This window comes from Cheilinus undulatus, linkage group 14 (assembly GCF_018320785.1).
Source record: "Cheilinus undulatus linkage group 14, ASM1832078v1, whole genome shotgun sequence".
NCBI classification, from domain to species: Eukaryota; Metazoa; Chordata; class Actinopteri; order Labriformes; family Labridae; genus Cheilinus; species Cheilinus undulatus.
This window is the reverse complement of record NC_054878.1, coordinates 17,978,567-17,996,443: the sequence shown is the minus strand read 5'-3', so window position 1 is coordinate 17,996,443 and position 17,877 is coordinate 17,978,567. Positions and strand designations below refer to the sequence as shown.

At 39.1% G+C, this 17,877-nt stretch overlaps 1 protein-coding gene across 3 annotated transcripts; it reads right to left on the bottom strand.

Annotated features, from left to right (window-relative positions):
• Positions 1–314: 314 nt before the first annotated feature.
• On the bottom strand, positions 315–8,553 carry gzf1 (GDNF-inducible zinc finger protein 1). Of its 3 annotated transcripts, none has more exons than XM_041805576.1 (8): positions 8,473–8,553; positions 5,234–6,216; positions 3,577–3,760; positions 3,299–3,468; positions 2,978–3,072; positions 2,504–2,671; positions 2,082–2,239; positions 315–1,317 (listed from the first exon to the last, which is right to left on the bottom strand). In XM_041805576.1, the coding sequence occupies exons 2-8, from the start codon at positions 6,199–6,201 to the stop codon at positions 538–540; spliced, it is 2,523 nt and encodes an 840-aa protein (XP_041661510.1). In that variant the 5' UTR covers positions 6,202–6,216; positions 8,473–8,553; the 3' UTR covers positions 315–537. The 3 variants fall into 3 exon arrangements, with proteins under 3 accessions (XP_041661510.1, XP_041661511.1, XP_041661509.1); XM_041805577.1 differs by having other exon boundaries at positions 5,234–6,213; positions 8,473–8,543; XM_041805575.1 differs by lacking the exon at positions 8,473–8,553 and adding an exon at positions 8,204–8,399 and having other exon boundaries at positions 5,234–6,213.
• Positions 8,554–17,877: the final 9,324 nt, after the last annotated feature.

The following is a 17,877-nucleotide window of genomic DNA, read 5'->3' as shown; positions in this document are numbered from 1 at the left end:
TAAAGGCTTAAAGAACAGCTGTGTTTAAATGCAAAGTTCAAAGGAATTAAGCTACTTCATTTACATTCAGACAACCATAAATCATGAGCAGAGTAGCAATGTATTCAAAAGCTGTGTGGAAAGCTACTTGAGGATTCACCGCAGTACTTTTCTGCAGCTGCCAAGTACTTATGATACACTCTTCCAACATGGCTAAGATGTTGGATGTTAATTTAAGTGTAAAAACATGTACCAAAGCAAACATAAGGAGTTCTCTTATCATATAAGTCAGGAATGTCTTAATTTGATATAGAAAAACATGCATTAACTCCAGGTAAATCTTGTCTTTTTAATGAATACTTAACATTCTGGAAGAGGGAAATGAACCATGAACACCACATTTAAATTTGTTCATAAAATACAGGACTTAAGCTCATTCTAATTTTAACACCGTATGGTAAGACATTATTACAGAAATAATTACAGAAGAACATTAAAAGGAAAATTGAATTTGATTTTAAAACCTGTACACCAAGAAATTGTTTGTAGTTGCAGTTTTTACACATCACCCTTAGCTGTGGCCTCGTCAGGTTCAGGTCTATCTGTGGGCTCATTCGTCCTCTGTGAGTTGTCTTTACAGTCAAAAGCTTTTTGTGCATTCTCAATAGTCTTATCAGAAATAACCACAGTTTCAATATCAGGATGCAAAATTTCTGCCTCAGAGGTGGAAGGCTTAGTCTCTGAATCGGGAGCTAAAATGGTCTGTGAGGCTGCAGCTTCCAGGACAGACGACGTGGAAGCAGAGGGGATCCCTGGGACTGTGCGGTCAGAAACAGGAACTACAAGTGATGGCACAGACAGAGAAGTGGAGGAAGCTTCGGAGCACAGAGGAAGAGTGTGAGCCATGGATACGGGTATGGAAAAGGGGACGGGGATAGCTGATCCATCCAAGGATATGACGCTGGCTCCTGTGCTGTCGGTGGTTACGATGGGCTGGATCTGAGTCCCTGGAGGCACCTCAGTGTGGATGACAGTGATCCCACCGAGGGCGCCATGGCTGACCAGGGCGATAGCCCCATGAGTGGTCCAGTCAGAAGGAAGGGTGACAGGTTCAGCCTGCACCACAATGGAGTCAGAGCTGGTTTTAGCAGGACTACATGCAGAAATAGAAGCTGCACTCAAAGCAGATGTTACACTGATTTTTCTAGGGATTGGCTTCTTCTCCCCTGATCCTGATGTTTCTGCCTTTTCCTTGGTGGGAGTTTTGGGTTTCTTTTCCTCCACATTTCCCTCCAGAACCACAAGGTAGTTTTTCCAGGGAGCATCTGCATCATGAATCTGAGAGATGGAAGAAAGCATGTTATGTTTTTACAACAGTATCACAAATTGCAGTGCATTACAAATAATGAAAAGCTCCTGTCTATTTGTCTAATTTTAAGAAATAACCCCTTTGCACATATTCCACACTCATCTGACAAGCTCAGATAAACATCTAAACTTCAAGATATCATGGACAAAAAAAGGACCTGCATTGCTTCTAATTTATATAAAAAATAGCTGCCAGTGAAGAATGCTTTAATGAAGTTTCTTAAATTTAAAGATCTCATTGTAAAATTCTTTTGTTAAATTTAGGTTTTCTGTACCGACAGCAGCTCAGGATTTAGTTTTAATTCTTTATATTGTTAAATAATATGCTATCTGGTCATGATGTGTGAGTGTTGTTTACACATGGTGTAATAAGATATTTGACTATAATTAAAGACAAATGCAGTTAAACTTGAGTTTTTGAGGTATAAACATTCATTTTTAATAATTTTATAAAACTACAAATAGTTACTTTAAAGAAGGTTACCCAAACCAAGGCCAGACTTCACGTTTTGATAGCCTGATATCACAGTCGTAAAAAATCGAGGACCTGATGGCTTGAAAGCCAATTGTTTGTCTCAAGTGTAGTATGGCTCTTAATCTGAAACAATGACCACTAAAACAGACAAAAATATTTTGTAGTCTGATCTAAGCAGGGTCCTAACAAAGTACACATTAATCAATCATCACACCATGCAGTTCATACTTTTAAAGTTTATCACTTAAGTGATGCTCACCATTGTGTGCCTGCGCAGGGTAGACTTGTCAGTAAAAGTGCGTTTGCACAGACCGCACATATAGGGCTTCTCCCCTGTGTGAATACGTTGATGCCTCTGCAGGGCGTTGAGCTGTGTGAACTGCTTATCACACTCTTTACAGCTGTACGGACGCTCACCTGACAGCCATTAGAGAAGAGATGTCAGAAAACACTAAAGTCAGGTCAACTTTACTCATGCGACACTAAAAAAAACATTAAAAAACAGTTGACCCAAGTGCTTTAAGGAGTAAAAAGGAAAAATATGAAACAAGAGTACATAATAAAATAAGCCAAGTCAAATTTTGATGTAAAGGCAACCAATAAAGAAAAGAGCATAAATGAACATTTTAGTTTGAGAAGTAGAGAGTCATTTTGAAACATGTCACTGATTTATAAAATTACCTGTGTGTATTTTTAAATGCTGGTGGAGAGAATTCCTCTGAGCAAAGCCTCGTCCGCACTTTTCACACTTGTATGGTTTGGACCCCGTGTGGATGTTTGAGTGGTGTCTCAGGTACTCTTTGGATGCAAAGCTCTTCCCACAGGCCTCACACATGAATGGTTTCTCACCTTAAAGAAGAAAAAATCCCTTATTATCATTTTCATTCTCTTGATTGGGTGCATACAGAACTTTAAGCCTATTTTAAGTTTCTTAGAATAACTTTTAAGAAAACAAATGTGGTCATTGATTTGCTGCACATACACCAAAACCATTTTACCATGTATAACTGTATATGTGATCATTAAATTTTTTTTTTTTTTTCAAACTTTTATATGAATCTGGCGCAGGCTTTAAGGCTCTAAAACAAAAATCAAGAGCGCAGCATCTCTAAATTTAAAAAGACAATCTGAAAAGTTTCTGAAAGTGAATCTTACCAGTGTGTGATCGCTTATGATAAGCCAACATGTGCTTCTGAGTGAACCTGGCATCACACTCGTCACATGCAAATGGCTTCTCTCCTGTGTGAGTCCTAAACATTAAAAATGACCATTTCAGCCTTTTTCAAAATAAGAGGATCAAATTGACATATTTAGTAAGATGATGAAGGACGGTTTAGGCCAGCTGACGTGAGTACAGCTTGGAGATATAACAATATTTAAATTGTATATAAATGACCTTAAATATCACAGTTATGAAGGGGCAAGGCTAAGTGGTAGGGGCAATGGATGTATTAGGACTCAGTCTAAGTTCAGGACCTGCGATGCATCTTGAGGGCAGAGTTCTGGGTAAATCTGGCCCCACAGTCTGTGCAATGAAAAGGCTTTGCACCAGTGTGTGTCCTCTCGTGCAACAATAGGGCCGTCCTGGAGCTGAGCATCTTTCCACAGTCAGGGCAGGCATGTCGTGAACTGTTGCGTTCATGTACCTAAGTAACAGCAGGGATTCAGCAGAAAAAGTATAAATTAGTATGGTACATGCTTGAGAAAACTGCCACATATGGTCTTCAGGTTTAGCAAGTGTTTTTTTTTCTCACCTGTCTTTGATGGCGAACGACATCCTTCTTCCGTTTAAAAGTCTTTGAGCAGGATTCACAGGCAAACAGCCTGACATTACTGTGCACGTGCTTCTCATGGATCTTAAGGTTGCTGCGGTTAGCAAATGTCTGTTGACAGGTCTCACAGCGATAGATGACCTCTGCTTTAACTCCATGATAAGAACTGACAAACAGAGGTAACACAGAGACATCACAAGAAAAATGTGGTTTTCACAGCTTTCCGGACATCTGATTCAACACTAGGTTAACAGGTAAATTTGGCTAGTTGACATCTTGGAGTTTTGGAAACTGTCACTGCTAGGGAACTTGATTAGCGTACACATTAACTTAAGATAAGGTAAGATAGACTTTAATGTCCCCGTAGGGAAATTTATCCTGGACTCTGTCCCACAGTTACAACATCAATAAATACGTACATAAAGATCATACAGAACACAGAACATTACAACCTGTAGCAGCAGCATATCCATCTAACAATTTTCAACATCTACATAAAAAGCAAACATCTGGCAGCAGTGGCATATTTCAACTTTTCTGTATGTAAGAAAGAAAGAAAGAGGTTCAAGAGGTGGGTTCAAACAAAAGATGCTGTCTTCAAATCTCTTGCCTCATATTCATCTTTCCATGGGAAACACAAATGTTTTCAGTCTACAGAAAAAACTAGAAACGCACTAGGAGAGTGCAGACCTACGCCATTAGCCCTATCTCCCAATAGTGAGGAATCCTTTAAAAAATTCCTGGATCCATCCTCATGTGTCCCCCACCACGGCATTTGCCGATTACTCCCTCTCCAGTGGGGTGGAAACGTGGTCAGGCAAAGCACTGACTTCGCCACAGGTGGACTGTCATGGTGGAAACATTGCCTGCCAGTGCCAACAGATGCACTTACAGTCTCACCCATGGTCTCACCGGACGACTGAAAGTCATGGTAGAGGGTGAATATTCCTCTATTCCTCCCAGCATTGTGAGTATTCTTGTTACAATTTGCTGTCGTTCTCTCTGTTAGGCTCCGACTTGTCTCCTTGACCAGGTGTGCATCTTTCAAAGTCTATAAACTCCAAAACTTTGAATAGAAACACACCCAAAAATGCTGCTGGGATTGAAGTTACTCATGTCTGCCATCTTCTGGTGTGAAGTGGTAACAGCGCAGACCTCTGCCATTAGCCCTATCTCCCAATAGTTAAGAATCCTTCAAACATTCCTGGATCAAGACGGTGATCTGGATCAGTCCCAAAATCGAATCAGTTCTTCCTTATGCCATTTCTGACATTTCATGAAAATTTCATCAAAATCCATCCATAACTTTTTTAGTTATGCTGCTAACAAACAAACAAACTAACAAACTAATACACGAACAAACCCACCTGATCACATAACCTCCTTGGCAGAGGTAATAAAGGAATTGGCCACACTATTCTAATATTTTTAGTGGGGAGTGTACCTTAAATAACATCTGTGGTAAGTTTTTTCTTCTATGACATGTTACGCCCTAGAAGAACCTGGACATAACATAACGTGTGGCCCCACTCATACTCACTCCCAAGGAAGCCAGGGATAAGACATCAAATACATCCAGAAGTGTCCTTATTTGTGAATTTGAGGCCTGTTTGCTAGTTGTAGCATTGATATGTCTTACCTGATGTGCTTTAAGTAGCTTCTTTCATAGTGGAAGGTTCGCTGACACTTATCACACTGAAACTGGGCCTTGGACACTCTTTTTAATGGCTTCTTTGACTCATCACCCTCCTCCCCATCTTCATCCCCCACATAGTCTAACACGTCATCAGGATTATCATTCTTCTCATCATCCTCATTGTCCCAGTCATCCACATCGTCATCCTCCACCTCATCTCCTGTCTCTGGATGGTTTACTAGTGTAGCCTCAGCATCAGTCCAGTCTGTATCCTCCTGTGTGCCCTCATTGCTAGCCTGTTTATCCCTGGTTGAAGCTTCTCCTTTGGCAGCTATTCGTCTCTGGTGGACTTTACGCCCAGCCAATCTCAATCTAAGCTGTTTTCCTTGTTTTATGTCTCCCTTCACTGTGGTCTTTGCTTTTTTTGAAACAACTTCTTTCTCAGCATTCTGTGGAGGGAGGCGCCTCTTTAGAAGTAAGCTTTTGGGCTGCTTCTTCATCGTGGCTGTATTTCTGACCTCTGAATCATCTCGGTTATCTTTATCAACAACTTTGTTTTTTTTCTTTGCGGGTTTTTCCATCACTACTGTTTTCATGGCCTCAGTGCAAACCTCCAACAGATCCTCACAGTCTAAAAACTCTGCCGCAGCTTGAACATCTCCAATCTTGTCTCTTGAAACCTTTACTCTGCCAGTGTACACAAACTCCAGAAACTTGGAGAAATGATTGGAGTGCATATTTGAAAGAAGTAATGTGTCTCTGATGGCATCCTGAGAGAGAAGAATATTCTTGAAGTAGCCGCTAGATGCTGCCAGCATCACCTGATGGGCCTGAAACTCCTTCATGTCTCCCTGGTAGTCCACCTGCACTGTGACATCACTGAGGTGTCCCTGCAGCATGAGCTGATGCAGAGAGGACAGCAGGTTTTCATGGTGGGACTTAGAGGTCAGCTGCAGGACTTTGACCCCCATGATTCATTTATGCTGCTGAGACAAAGACGGGGAAAGAACATGACGTCATTTATTCACTTGATCAGTTTCAATTTGGTCAGCTAAACCTATGACTAATAATGATGGTTGACTACCTGTTTTTCATGAGGAAGACAAGCTATAAACAGATGCTTGGTGATTAAAAAAAAAAAGTGACGAAATTTAGGTTAGTTTTTGTTAAGAAGACTAAAACAATAATAAAATGACACTGGACTGCTTGAAATTCAAAATACATGACATTTCTCCACATACAAGGTATGTCAGTATTATCATTAGTTCTGTACAATTAATCTAATCGCAACTGCAATGTAAGGTTGTGCAGTTACACAATAGCAAAAAAGGTGCAATTAGTTTTTTTATTAAGCAGTACTTGAAAGGTTTACAGAAAGGCCTACAAGTTCACTATTGTGCGACTATTGCACTTAAAAGAAGTACTTTTACTTTCAATTAAAACATTTTTTGGAAATTACCAAGTTATTTTGAAAGCAGTACAGTAAAAGGGATTTAATTTTTTCATTAATTAGCTATCAGTCGTGGTCAAAAAATCTATTGACAGCCCTAATAAAGACCCTTATGTATGTTATCTCTATGCAATAATACATGCATAAACACGTGGGACTAAATTAGCCTTGAAAATTAGCCTATGGCATCAATCTGGTGCATTTCGTCCATGTTGATTAATAAAAGTAATTTATAACAACAGACTTAGACTAAATTTAAAACAGCTGTCAAAATTAACACTGCACTGAATTTATTCACATACACATGCTTTCTGTGAGGTTTCACAACATTAAACTGATATTATTAAAGCTCCCTTGTGAAGCATGGTTTTTGATGATTTTGGCGACCCCTGTGGACAATGCACTATCTCTTACATTTGCTATATTTGTCATGTACAGTAAAAGTAGGGTTGTATAACCAAAAATCTTATTGTGCTTTTTCCCAAGTAGTCCATACATCCCTCACTGAATCATTGTAATAAAAAATGTATTTTAAACTAGAAAAGCACACAGAGAGCACAGACCTCCACCATTAGCCCTATCTCCTAACAGTGAACAATCCTTTAACAACATTCCTGGATCCAGGCAATGGTCGGAATCACCTGCCATCGCCTGCCAGTGCCAACAGATGCACTGACAGTCTCACCCATGGTTTCACCGGACGACTGAAAGTCATGCCAGAGGATGAATAGTCCTCTATTCCTCCAAGCATTGTGAGTATTCTCGCTACAATTTGCTGTCGTTCTCTCTGTTAAGCTCCGACTCGTCTCCTCAACCAGGCGTGCATCTTTCAAACTCTATGAACTCCAAAACTTTGAATAGAAAGACACCAAAAACACGCTGCTGGGATTAAAGTTACTCATGTCCGCCATCTCCTGGTGTGAAGTGGTAACAGCGCAGACCTCTGCCATTAGCCCTATCTCCAAATAGTAAAGAATCCTTAAAAAAATTCCTGGATCCAGACGGTGATCCGGATCAGTCCCAAAATCTAATCAGTTCTTCCTTATGCCATTTCTGACATTTCCTGAAAATTTCCTGAAAATCTGTCCATGACTTTTTGAGTTATGTTGCTAACAATCTAACAAACAAACGAACAAACCCACCTGATCACATAACCTCCTTGGCGGAGGTAATAAAAATGTAATTCAGTTAAATGCTTATAATCTCATCTGTCACCTGCCTCCTGTATAGCATTTTCAAGGAATTAAAACAACTACATAGAAATAATAAACTCTTATTCTTATAGTCGTGTTCGCTTTTGTAGGCCATTAGAAGGTATACATATAAATTTCAGTCTGTTTCAAAAGTTCTTCTAGGGAGCTTTAAACCCAGTGTTTTCAATTGAGCTTTAAAAATTACTAAGGCTACTTTCAGATCTCTGTCATTGCACGTCAGCCCAACGCAATATCTGCTTGATAGTGAAGTAATAAAGCAGCACATAAAGGTTAATGCTTCTCAAGTTGGTCAAGAAAAAGATATTCAACTTATTTTGTATCCCTGCTAGAGCATCTGAAAGACTACTATAAACGTTTGTGTACTCTTATCTTGATAATGTTCCCTGCTGAGCTTTGTGCTAACAGTAGCAATAAAGACACGACGGTAAACAAGCTAAGCTAGCTCACATTAGCTGAAACAACAAACCATCTAGCTGAAAATATAATACGAGCTTAGGAAAGTGCACAGTGAACACGGCGTAACAGTGAGTGAGCTCCAAACAGTGAACTACACAACCACACGAAGCAAGCTTTCTTACCGTAAGCTCCATAAAATGGCAGCCCTTCACAAATGCTCTTCACAGCGGAAGGTATTTCCTGTAGAAGTCGCTCACGAAAACGGTTGGTACCCACATCCGGTGTCGAGCTGGCTGACTTGGGATCAGTTCTTTGTTTTATGTTGGTGTTGAAAGGTTGAATGGTCGACAACATTTACTGTTCCTGGATCATTTTTGCAGGTTTAACGCAACATCACAGTTGAATATTGTCTCCGTCAGTTGTTTCAGGTTATAATTTACAGTAGAGAAGGCAAAGGAAATACAGCACAATTTTTTACCAAGGCCTAGCGTATTGTTTGAGCTTTTGTTACTATTTAATCAACCGTCAAGCAAAAATCTGTTGCAAGTTTTTATATTGTTGATACTTTATATGAAGTGTGAATACAATTTACATTTTTTGTCTGTATGTTTCCACTGTAAAATTTGAAGTAGCCTATGTATTTGTGTAGGTTGAGGTCTAAACTAGCAGTTAACTAGTTCAACATTTTTTCCCACCAAAATGGGACATCTAAGCCCATCATATCTTGATTTTTATCAGCTCTGTCAGACACACTAAAATGTTTTTAACTTTTAAAATATCTGGCAGAATTGACAATGGGGATAAAAGTAATGGTGTAAACTAGCTTTTTAACCCAAATAGTTATTCTAAATGTTGCAGATGAGAAAAAAATTATGAATATGAAAAGTGAAACCAAGCTCTCTGCATGCCCAGATTAATGTTTTTATATAGTAATATTGGATTCTTTAATTTTGTGGCCATTCTTATTCATACATATTTATGTATGATTACAAACACATCCCCAGGTTTGGACTGTGGTTTTTGCAATGGTATTTTTCAACAGTTCGGCTCTTTGGTTGACTAGGGTTGAGTGCCATTGCTCTACACGGTATATCTGACCACCTTAGGTTACAAGGCACCCACATTATTCATCAGTAATTTATTATTTGGGGAGCGGTCACTTAAACTAAAGGGTTAGCTGAACTAAATGGTAATGGTGCATTACTGCCTCATATCCACACAGTGGCGCCACTTTATAGGAAGATGTCACATAAGCTGTTGCTAATAGATTTGGAGTAGTTCTGTCTGCATCTGTCAACATCTAGAATTGCATTTTCTACATATGATTCACCTCTTTATAGATTATGTTCATTTCAGTCCCCTTTAGTCCCTGTGTTCTGTATTATGTGCTAAATTATATGTTGTTTTGCATGTGTGGTTAATACGTGACAGTAATATGTGTTAATTCAGTCCCAAAATGATGCAGATAGGATTGAAGCAAATTCATTTACTTTCAGACTGGTAATATTGACAACAGTGCTGCAAAAGTATGCTGCCATACCAAAGGTGTATGGAAAGCTACTTGAGGATTCACTGGGGTGCTTCTCTGCAGCTGCCAAACCTTTTTCCTTCCAGAGGAAATCCATATACCTTACATTTGTCTTAATGAATTTTGCAAGCTAGCAATCTGCTGTGTTCCGGTGACTCATACTGCTCTCTGGGCAGACTACAGCTCTGACCTGGAACACTGTGTCCGCCTGGCTTTTATTGCATTACTCCTCTGCCATACTATATTTTATGGATTACACTTTTCACAAGACTGCACCTTCATGATTCATCTTTATATAAAAGACACAGAACATCTGCAAATGTAATGATCTGAAACTGTACGCTCCTGGGAATCAAAACTATTTGCATAGATATTAATGTGGTATAAAGTATTGCCATGAAAATAAGCCCAGGCTTTAATGTAATACAAAATTTCTATGTGCAAATTAATGAGACAAGTCATACAAATTAATTCTCTGTATATTGCCATAAGTCTAGGTTTTAAGATTAGAGGAGGAGAGCGTTATTCATCATGGGCACACTGGGGAAAAAGGCTGCTTTATTTAAAATTTTCTTCAATAAAAAAGACTGCATGTTAGAGAAATGTTGGCTCTTCAATGAAACTTTTCCTGTGAAGTGATAAAAATAAATAGCTTTATTAAGCAGAAATAGCAAGGCCATATCCTATTTGTGCAGAATTCAGTAATGAGATATGTGCTAAAATTGCAGCAGTTTCAGGTTTTGGGTAATGTCAGTGGTAAAAATAGAATCAAGTTGTTGTTTGTGATGTTGTCATAGGATGCTGTCTCATAATGAAGACATGGCAGGGAAACAAACTTGAGGTTTCTACATTTCATCACTGGCTGACATGTGTAATCGGGGGATGAACATATACTGCATCACTAAAATAACAAAAGGTCAAACAGTCATCTCGGTATTATGCCATTTTTTAATCTACTTAGATCAGTATGACTTTTTAAATGGCTGCAGGGCATTTTGTGATATTCAAAGGTGCACTGTTAAGCAGGGGAGAAAGGAAGTGGATGTCATGTAACAGTCAAGGGTCCAGATGTTGCCTGTCCATGGCATGCATAATAACCGGATACATCACCAGGCCATCCAGTAGCAAATTAAACTCCCACTGATATATCATCAGGTTGTCAGTGAAGAAGAAGAGGTGCAAATGCTTGTTGAAAGGTGACGGGCTCAGCAAACACAACACACTACCAACACAGGGGCTTGTTTGCTCAGCTATGGGTAGACTCCTCCACAGGAACCGAAAATATCTGTGCTGACGTTACACTGTGCACAAACAACGTGACAAAATGTGCACTGTGTGAGTGAAAAAATAACAAAACTCAAAGCCAAGGCCAGTTTTAATTTGAGGCTTCAGAGCGAACACACTGTACAAAAACACTGCAGGATTCTGGAGTTTGGTTGGAATGGTTGTGTCCGGGGTTTGTGTGTTGGAATCGTGCAAACACTAACTTGGATGCAACAAGGGTAAGCAAGTCAGTTGGTGTCCTTGCAGGACCTCTGTGCAGCTCCCTAACAGGGCTGACTCATAATCACGGCAGATGAACTGAACCAGTGATGGTAAACAACAGAACATTACATGGAAGTGCAGACAGAGGTGGTCCAACAATAACCGCAGCATTCTCTTTGTGCTAGCCCACATTACCACACAGCTGATGCCAGACCAATCACAGCCCAGTCCAATTTAGTTTTCTGTGGTTTATTTCTCATCCCCTCTAGTCACAGAACTTGGTTAACTAAAAGCATGTTGCATGAATTAATTTTTTTCATGCTGTTAGACTTGTATTACTGTCTTTGAATCAATGGGATACAGGGATTCTTGATTTTATGCAGATCTGAGAGTGGTTTTGGTTTGTTTCATAAATGACCTAAATATTTCCTCCCATATTTGTTCAAGGAAGAAATTGTGAAAGGTGTCAAATGTGCATGTTTGTGCAGTCATGTCAAAGCCAAGTTTACTTAGTCAGGATGTACATAGCAGTCCAAAAACATGCCTGATGAAGCCCCTTCTAACACTTACCCAGCTTCATTCCTTATGCCTTTTCTTTTCCTTTTTTCTCTGGCGGCATACCACACCACATTCAGTCCGTCCAAAATACTGCTGGAACCCCTGAAAACCTCAATCTAGCATCATAAGAAACCAATGCTTCACCAAAATTGCAGAATACTCTGTGCCATAATGTGAAACTGTGATGTTGTCTATGCTCAAACTCATGACAAATTACAGTATTTGGAGGTCACGTCCTTGCTCATGACCACATATGCAGGCAAACATTATTCAGCCATACCTTCAGTAATTCTCAGAAAATTAAGCCATTCCTGTGACTCTGGCACAACTAACAGTTAAAAAACACAGTTCTTCCAACAGTTTAGCATAGGACACCTACTTACAGGGCTAATTGGCTACAGTCAACATGCTAACTTGCTAAAAACAATGGTGGCAATGATAAACATTTGTTGAACTTGCGAAACAATTAGCAACACTGTATCCTAATCTCTGCACTGACTCTTCTTTTGTATGACTATTATTTAAAGTTTTGATCCAAAACTGTATGGCCAGGTAGAAAACTAGCATGAGTTAGCATGATGACTTGCTAAACAGTAAGCAAGATGGCAACAGTACAAAATTTAGATACGTTTTTGCTTTAACCCTCTGAGCCCTGAGCTATTTTTGAACAGTTTTGTCTTGCCTGGACTTACTGTCTTTAAAAGCATCATAGCATCAACCCTGTGGTGCACAGTCAAGCTCTAAACAACCTTTTTTTTTTTGCAGGACAACCTGGGCTTTAAGAATATGTGTGCTGCAGTAATGTCATTAAAAAAGTTCTAGGACTTTCAAGACAAAGGACAAATCTAAAAAGGAAAATTAAAACAAAAAGATTTCTATGTGTGATACACGGTAAACAATAATTACTAAGACTTTTAGGCACAAACTTGGTCTACCATCTATTGAGGACCAAAAAGTGAAAAAAACAACCATTTTGTGACAAAAAGTCTATATATACTGTATATATATTAATATTTCCAACAGAGTCCATGCATTTTTTTTGTCTTGGCTCTATTTGTGCCATTATTCAAAGAAGTTTATGTCTGCAGTAACAAAGAGGGCCACATCACAGACACTCTGTTTCTTCATTGCAGGTTGTCTCCTGCTTGTGTAAAGACATTCACAATTTGGCAAAGCTTGACATGACAACAGATCAACCTTCCATTGTTTGTCATAGCCCATGCAACAACCATTGTGGGGAAAAATATGGTGGCCGATGCTAAGCTAGCAGCAGAAATGATCAAAAAGGGATTAAAAAAAAATTATAAAAAAAAATGTTGAATGTTGGAGTTACTGATGTGGATTTAATCTTTAAATGTCATGGCAAGTCACCCAAGTTCCAGGCTTGAGAGAAAAGCTTCTGTAAAAGCTATGAAGATATGGATAGCATCATAAGAATGGCACAGAAGCAGGCTGCAAGAGGAAACTAACGTAAGTAGCTATGATATATGATTCAAAAGTTATTTCACTTTTTATAACCTATGTCTCTTGTTGGTCTGTACAACAACATTGATCTGAGAGGGTTAATTGTCAGTAAGAATATTATATTCACACCACTTTATTGCGTGTAGGACTAGGTTTTCGCTTAAGAACACTGAAACATGTACGCTGTAGTCAACCATATTTAGTGCTAGCTCTCTAAATGGTTATAATTCAGTCTTCATGTGTATCTCAATATCTGACACTTGATAATTTCCATTGCTAAGCTTGGTTGTTGTTCAAAGTAGCATCCTGGACAGAATGATAAATAAGCTAAACTAGCTACAGCTGTTCAGCTAGTTAGCTATTGAAGTAGATGGCAGCCAACACAAAACAGACCTGTTGTAATGCAACAATAAGAACTTACTCTACAACACCTTAGTTGGGTTCACACTTGGACAGTTCTTTACTAGATACTGAATATTTTGAGTGCATAAGTGCATACAAAGTCGTCCAAGAACTGATTGTAGAACAATGGACCCTCCCTACCCTCAACAAATGCCATATTGGTAATGAAGTGAGTCTGTAATAATTTAGTACCAATAGCATGCTAGCTGATGTTGGTATCCACTTGCTAGCTTATGTGCTAGCAATGGTAGCGCATTATAATCAGGCATTAGTGCAGTGATGTGTGTTTGATTTATGTATACAGTTGTCTTTACTGTACATTACTCAGTATCAAATGTCTGGTGAGATCATAGACTGAAGAAAGAATTAGACAAACCCCGTGTGATGTCAGTCGTCTGCTTACAATAGGGGGACTCAAACGGCTTTTTAAGCCAATCCGTGGATGCTTCCATATTGAAATTGTGGTCTCAACCGAACTTTGAATCAACCTAACGGCCGGCCCGCTAAACGCGACTTCCTGTCACCCTGCTAGCTAGCATTCCGGTTGACAGAAATGGAGCCTCTGCCTGCCGAGATATCTGTCAATCAAATGAGACGTGCCAATCAGCTTTCATCCTAAATATAATCCAAATGATAATGGTACAAAAAAATTCACCCCCCCGTACAGTGGGAGCACAATAAGACACTAGCTAATGAAACAGGTTTGGTGTTTTGAACCAGGCTGTAAACCAGTTTATTTCTAGTTTCAAAACTGGCTGTTTAACATGTGTGCAGACAGAACTTCTGCTGTTCCTGCAGCCAGCCTCAAGTGGACACTCGCGGTATAGCAATTTTTTGCACTTCCGCATTGGCTTCATTTTTAAGGACCGGAGGTTGCCGCTTGGATTAGATTCTTGACAAGTTGTAAACATTTGTAGAAATGCTGCAGCTAGTGTTAGCTTCAGTAAGTTGAATAGCTGATGACAGCCGTTAAAAAAGCTGTTAAAAAAGAAGCAGAAGAAGAAACAAGAGGCAGTTTAACTATCTTCACTTCTGGTAACTGCAAAATGGAAGTGCACAATTTTATTTTATTTTATATGAATTCATTTAACCAAGTAAACCTCATTAAGCAGGCTGCTCAGCCAGAATCTCATTTACAAGATTATCCTAGCCAAGGATATCCAAGACGGACAGAAGCACATCTAACAGAGTTACAGACATGAAACACTGCAAACACAGATCAAGTAACTCCTGAATGACAGAGCATAAAGTCACCAGTCATGACATCTACAACCTGTGCATCTTCCTCAAATGCCTTTAATCTATCTCTAAAAAGATTCAATAAAACCTACTCCTTAAGACATAAGGTCTCCTGTAGCACATTCCAAGTCTCAGGAGTAGCATACCTGAATTCCTTTTACCTTTTTTTTCAAGAAGGGCTTTGGCAACAGATAGCAAGAGTAAGATTGTAGCATCCAGAACCTTTAACATGGATTTTAATATTTCCCTCCTATTTCATTACCAGCCACTTATGCTAATACTGTTCTGTTTTCTAGTAATCATAGCTGTTACTGCTCATTTTTCACATATTGCTACACTGTGGCTCAGTAGGTAGTCGGTTGTCCCGTGCATGAAAGGTGGTGGTTTTAATTCCCAGCTCCCCAGTCATGTGCTCAATGTATCCTTGGGCAAGACATTTAACCCAAACGTGCTTCCACTGCTTAGTCAGTGGTGTGTAAATGAGCATAGAAGTGTATGGGATAAGCTGATACTGATGGCCAGTTTTCCATTGCAAACTGCCATCAGTGTGTGAAAGTGGAGTGAATGAAGTGAAAGGGTATGAATGGGTAGGTAACTTTAAGTCCATTTACCATCATCACTAAAGTAATAGCTTTAGTGATTGGCTGCCATAAATTTCTTTTATTTGTTGTTTTGTTGTTTCTCTTGTCTCTCTCCTGTCCCTGCTTTCCTCTCATCTCTACCCTTACAACCACCCCTTTCCAACCCCAGAGCAGCTTCAGCAGTAACATGAGTCTGGTCTGCTAGGCAGTCCTGCCCTGTTGCCACTGTAATGGGGCTGCTAATACTGTGCTCATGGTGATTAAAGTTGGTCTATATAGGCCATGACAGAGAGTACAGTCCAGGCCTGTCCTCTTTGTAAAGTGTCTTAAGATAAATGCGGTTAAGAATTGTTGCTATACAAACAAAGATTGATTGATTGAGAGGGAATAAAATCCCACAAGTATGATGGAAGCAGATTGAGTACAGCTTTATAAATAGGGATATGCCAATGATTTAGCCTATAAGCAGCCATTGGAGGCCAACCAGCTCGATCATGCAGGTAAGGTAAGGACTATAGATTTGTTATAACTCTCAGCACTTTGGTATATGGTATTGGAGTACTTAAGGCATCAGGAAGATGCATTCATATATATGAAAACATCATCAGAATTTATCAGTGTCATAAAAGTGGCAGACACCAACCGTTTCAGTGCAGCAAAAGAAAAAAACATGTTTCTCAATATGAACCTTAAAAGTCAGAAAATCATCAATTAAGAACCAAAGTCATTTATAAGAAAACAAAGACTCAGAGTTTAGTTTTCTCAGGATTCAAAACTAACTTTAGCTCACACAGTGAACAGAATCAAAATGTTATTTTAAGACAAAGAGACTGATGCTGTGTAGGAGCAGAGCAGTGAATGTCATCTGCATAGAAATGAACATTTGCATTTATTGAAGTAGCTATGCTGCTGTGATATGGGACTCATTGTACACACTTAATATTTTCACTGCTTTGCTTCATTGTTGCCTAAAGTAGCATCTTAAGAAGGCTGTTAACTACATTATAAGCTACTATAGCTGGCACAGAATAAACCAGCCTGGTAGCTATCTGGCATGTAGACAGCTGTCAACACAAAACAAACTTGTAAATGAGAATAAAAGTTGAGTAATTATTTTGAACATTAGCATGCATATATTGCCAAATAAGATGTAAACACAAAACAAACTGCTTGTTATTGAAAGATCAGTCTACAATAGTGTTTCTCAACTGGTCGGACAGAAGGATCCACCACCACCTCCTTAAGAGAATTTTGAAAATTTTTGAAAAATTGCCCACCAATTAAAAAACAATATTTGAATTTGAACCCTAATTGGACATAACATCATTAAACAAAGAGAAAAGACAAAACACGTTTAAAAAGCAAAACATTACAGAAGGACATTCATGCATACATCTCCTTTAATCCATTTTCCCCAGATTGTTGGATGTAATTTGGTAATTTCTTAAGGAATTTCCTCTTAACTTGGGAAAAAAAGCTTTGATATCCAAAGACAAATGAAGGAACATCTGCAGGAATCTTGAGACTAATACTGAAATTTACTCATCATCATAGGAAAAACTAAAAAATAGTTGTATTTATTTACTCTATATTCCCCTTGGGCTTCCATATATTGACTTTTCTGTCATTTTTTCTCTTAGCACACATTCATGTAGAGAGAGCCTCGCGTCTGACTTTCGAGTCCTGACCCAACAGCTGAGAACCACTGATTTACAACGAACCGTCATTTTGAGAGGGACCCAACTGCAGTCAAGATGGCCGACACGGGCGTCGCTATACATCCAATCCATGCTGGAAGTTTCTTCTTCGTGTTGGACTCAGCTGCCAGTGTTTGTCAGTCTTTTTCACGCCTAAGCCTAACCCTTGGTGCTGGATCTTAAATATATCACCTTCCCCACTGCCTTACCCTGAACCTATCCACTCAAGTTTTAATGCCTAAGCCTAACCTTAAACATACGGACTTCCGGTTGAGACTTCCAGTATGGATTGGATGTATGTCGGCCATCTTGTCTGCATCAAGGTACTCCTTGTCATTTTGAGCATGCTAGCATGCTAATTTTCCTAAACTTTAAGTGCACCAAAGTTATAAATAGCATTTCAGTGAAGAGCTGGCTCTAAATTCTTAGTAAACTTGTGAAACTGCTGTGCATTCTAACCAAGAGCTGCACCTCCTTAAAGAAAGCAAAAATAACTAGTGAATGGTTTCTGTCCTTTCCCTCTGAAAATAGGCTCCATTTCACCAAACAGAGATGTTTTCCTTCTTGTGCCGGCCTGGTTCAGAAAATTCTTTCCTTTCATTGATGAAAAGATATACAGCATTCAGAGATGAA

Excerpts from the sequence above, each read along its gene's own strand:
- gzf1 (XM_041805576.1), bottom strand. The coding sequence starts at position 6,201 with ATGGGGGTCAAAGTCCTGCAGCTGACCTCTAAGTCCCACCATGAAAAC. Across the intron at positions 3,469-3,576 it reads TCGTTCGCCATCAAAGACAG|GTACATGAACGCAACAGTTC; the intron begins GTGAGAAAAAAA and ends GCTGTTACTTAG. Across the intron at positions 1,318-2,081 it reads CCCTGCGCAGGCACACAATG|ATTCATGATGCAGATGCTCC; the intron begins GTGAGCATCACT and ends TCCATCTCTCAG.